General features: G+C 51.5%; 1 protein-coding gene across 1 annotated transcript; it reads right to left on the minus strand.

The window, feature by feature from the left end:
* Nucleotides 1–340: 340 nt before the first annotated feature.
* On the minus strand, nucleotides 341–1257 carry NANOS1 (nanos C2HC-type zinc finger 1). Its single transcript, XM_015819474.1, has one exon. It carries the CDS (start codon nucleotides 1250–1252, stop codon nucleotides 425–427), a length of 828 nt encoding a protein of 275 aa, XP_015674960.1. The 5' UTR covers nucleotides 1253–1257; the 3' UTR covers nucleotides 341–424.
* Between the last annotated feature and the right edge of the window lie 848 nt (nucleotides 1258–2105).

Here is a 2105-nt window from a genome sequence, read left to right on the forward strand (position 1 = left end):
GTCCCATTTAAAAATCTGGTAAGTTTCACAATAAACAAATACAGTACCCTCTAAACGGTATGTTATAATTCTTAAAGAGTTAATTCAGAGGCCAGGCTCCCTGGCTACTACATATACAAACTAGAAACTATACTCAATTATTTGATACATAAATCAAGAACATCTCTCTGTACATTCTACGTCTTCATATTTAAATATATTAAGAAACATTTGATTACAGTGTTTAAAAAAAAAAAAACAACCAAAAAGGAAATGCCTTTTTTTAATATCCCTGTAGAGGGCACACGCGCGCAAGAGAACAAAAAAGAAGAAGAAAAGAATGAATCGTAGTGGATTTTATTTTTTCCTTGATCCAATCAATGTCTTTTGATCCGCAGTCCTGTCTCCACAAACACCGACGCGGCCAAGGCTCGAGAAGCGCCCCCTAGCGGAGCTTCTTGCCCAGGATGTGCCGGGCGTTTTTAAGCGGTTGTTTGGGGGCGCTCCCGTGCATTTTAGACAAGGGGCAATACTTGATCGTGTGCGCATTGTCCCCACTGGCTCCACAGAGAGGACACGTGTATCGCCTCAGCACCGGGCATAAGACTCTGCCGTCGGGTCCCTTAAGGATGTGCGTGGTGTAGAGGGCCACGGCTTCCTTATTATTCCGGCAGAAAACACAAACTTGCAATTCCGGCTTCAGCAGCCTGGAGGCGCTTTTCGGGGCAGCTTGTAGCCGGCCATCTACCAGCAGGCGGCCGCCCCAAGCGTGAGGCGAGCGATCTCTTTCCAGATGGTCGGGGGAGCAATTGAAGACCACCGACGCCGGGCTGGATCTGCCCGAGAAGGGGCTAAAATCGGCGAAACGCTCCTCCAGCAGGCTTTCGGTAGGGTTAAGGTGGTGATGGGCGCACAAGTCAAAATCGTGCAAATCCAGGGAGCTCTCGAAATAAGGGGCTCCCACTTCGTCGTCGTCCTCCTCTTCCTCCTCCTCGTCCTCCTCTTCCTCCTCCTCGCCTTCCTCGGTCGCCGGGACCTGCTGCACGGTCGCCGCCACAACCACGGAAGAGGATCCGGTCCGAAAGCCCTTTTCCTGGCTCACCGCCTTGGTGATCAGAGTGGCCAAGCCCAGGTAATCATTCCAAGAGTTAAACGCGTTCCCGTAGGCGCTGTGGCTCTTAGCCGCGTACCTGCCGCCGCCTGGCAAAAACTCCACCGGCTGATGGTGATGGTGGTGGTGCTTCTCCAGCTTGCTCGGGTGGAAAGCCTCCATCAGAAAAGCGAGCCCCGAAACCGCTTGCGCGTCCCCCCCCCCCAAAAAAAGCCCGCTCGCTTTTCGCAGGCGAACGCGGCACAAGCCCCGCGTAGAGTCAGCGAGCGAGCCAGCCGCTCACCAAAACAACAGCTGAAAAACTCCTCCTTCTCTTCTGCGAAGCTTTTTAGCGCTTGCAGCTGCTGAAATAGCGGGGAGGGGAGCTGGCGGGACAGAGGAGGCGCAATCCGGATGCGGCGCTCTAATTGGCCAGCGGCCAAAGCTGTCCCACTTTCGCTGCCTGTTATTGGCTGACGTGCTTTACTACCCTTTTCATCTCTTCCAAAACGGGGCGTAGACGTTAGCCTGCCTTCTGCTCGCTACTTTTAAACTCGGAGCAGGTAGGTGACTCGCAGAGGTTGGAAGACCGACCAATGGAGGGTCTCTTTCTTTTCCCGTAGTAAATGTTGGAATTAACCCTGGAGTCCGCTTTCGCGGTGAAAGCTCATTCAGTAATTTTCAGAACTAAGCCTTTTTTTTTTTTTTATTTGGCTGCGCGGGCAGACTCCAGGTGTAGCGAATTAAAACAACCAACGTGATAAACCAAGTTGGCTTCAGTTGTTTGTGGGAGCTGACGAAGTCTGCCCTAACGTTCCCAAAAGGAGGGGGAGAAAATATTGCCATGTTGGGCATGCATACAAAGATGCCCACGACCGAGATCTTTAAGCAACGCAGAACCCCCGTTTCCTTGGGTGTTTGGCAAACGGGCGGAGGTGGAATCGCTCTGTGTTGTAAAGAAGACTTGCGTGGTTTGAAGGGGCTCTTGCCTTTGCACTTGGAAATACTGTTTACAGAACTTTATTTCTTCTTATCG

Source organism: Protobothrops mucrosquamatus, unplaced genomic scaffold (genome assembly GCF_001527695.2).
Source record: "Protobothrops mucrosquamatus isolate PMUCROS unplaced genomic scaffold, P.Mucros_1.0 scaffold930, whole genome shotgun sequence".
Lineage (NCBI taxonomy): Eukaryota > Metazoa > Chordata > Lepidosauria > Squamata > Viperidae > Protobothrops > Protobothrops mucrosquamatus.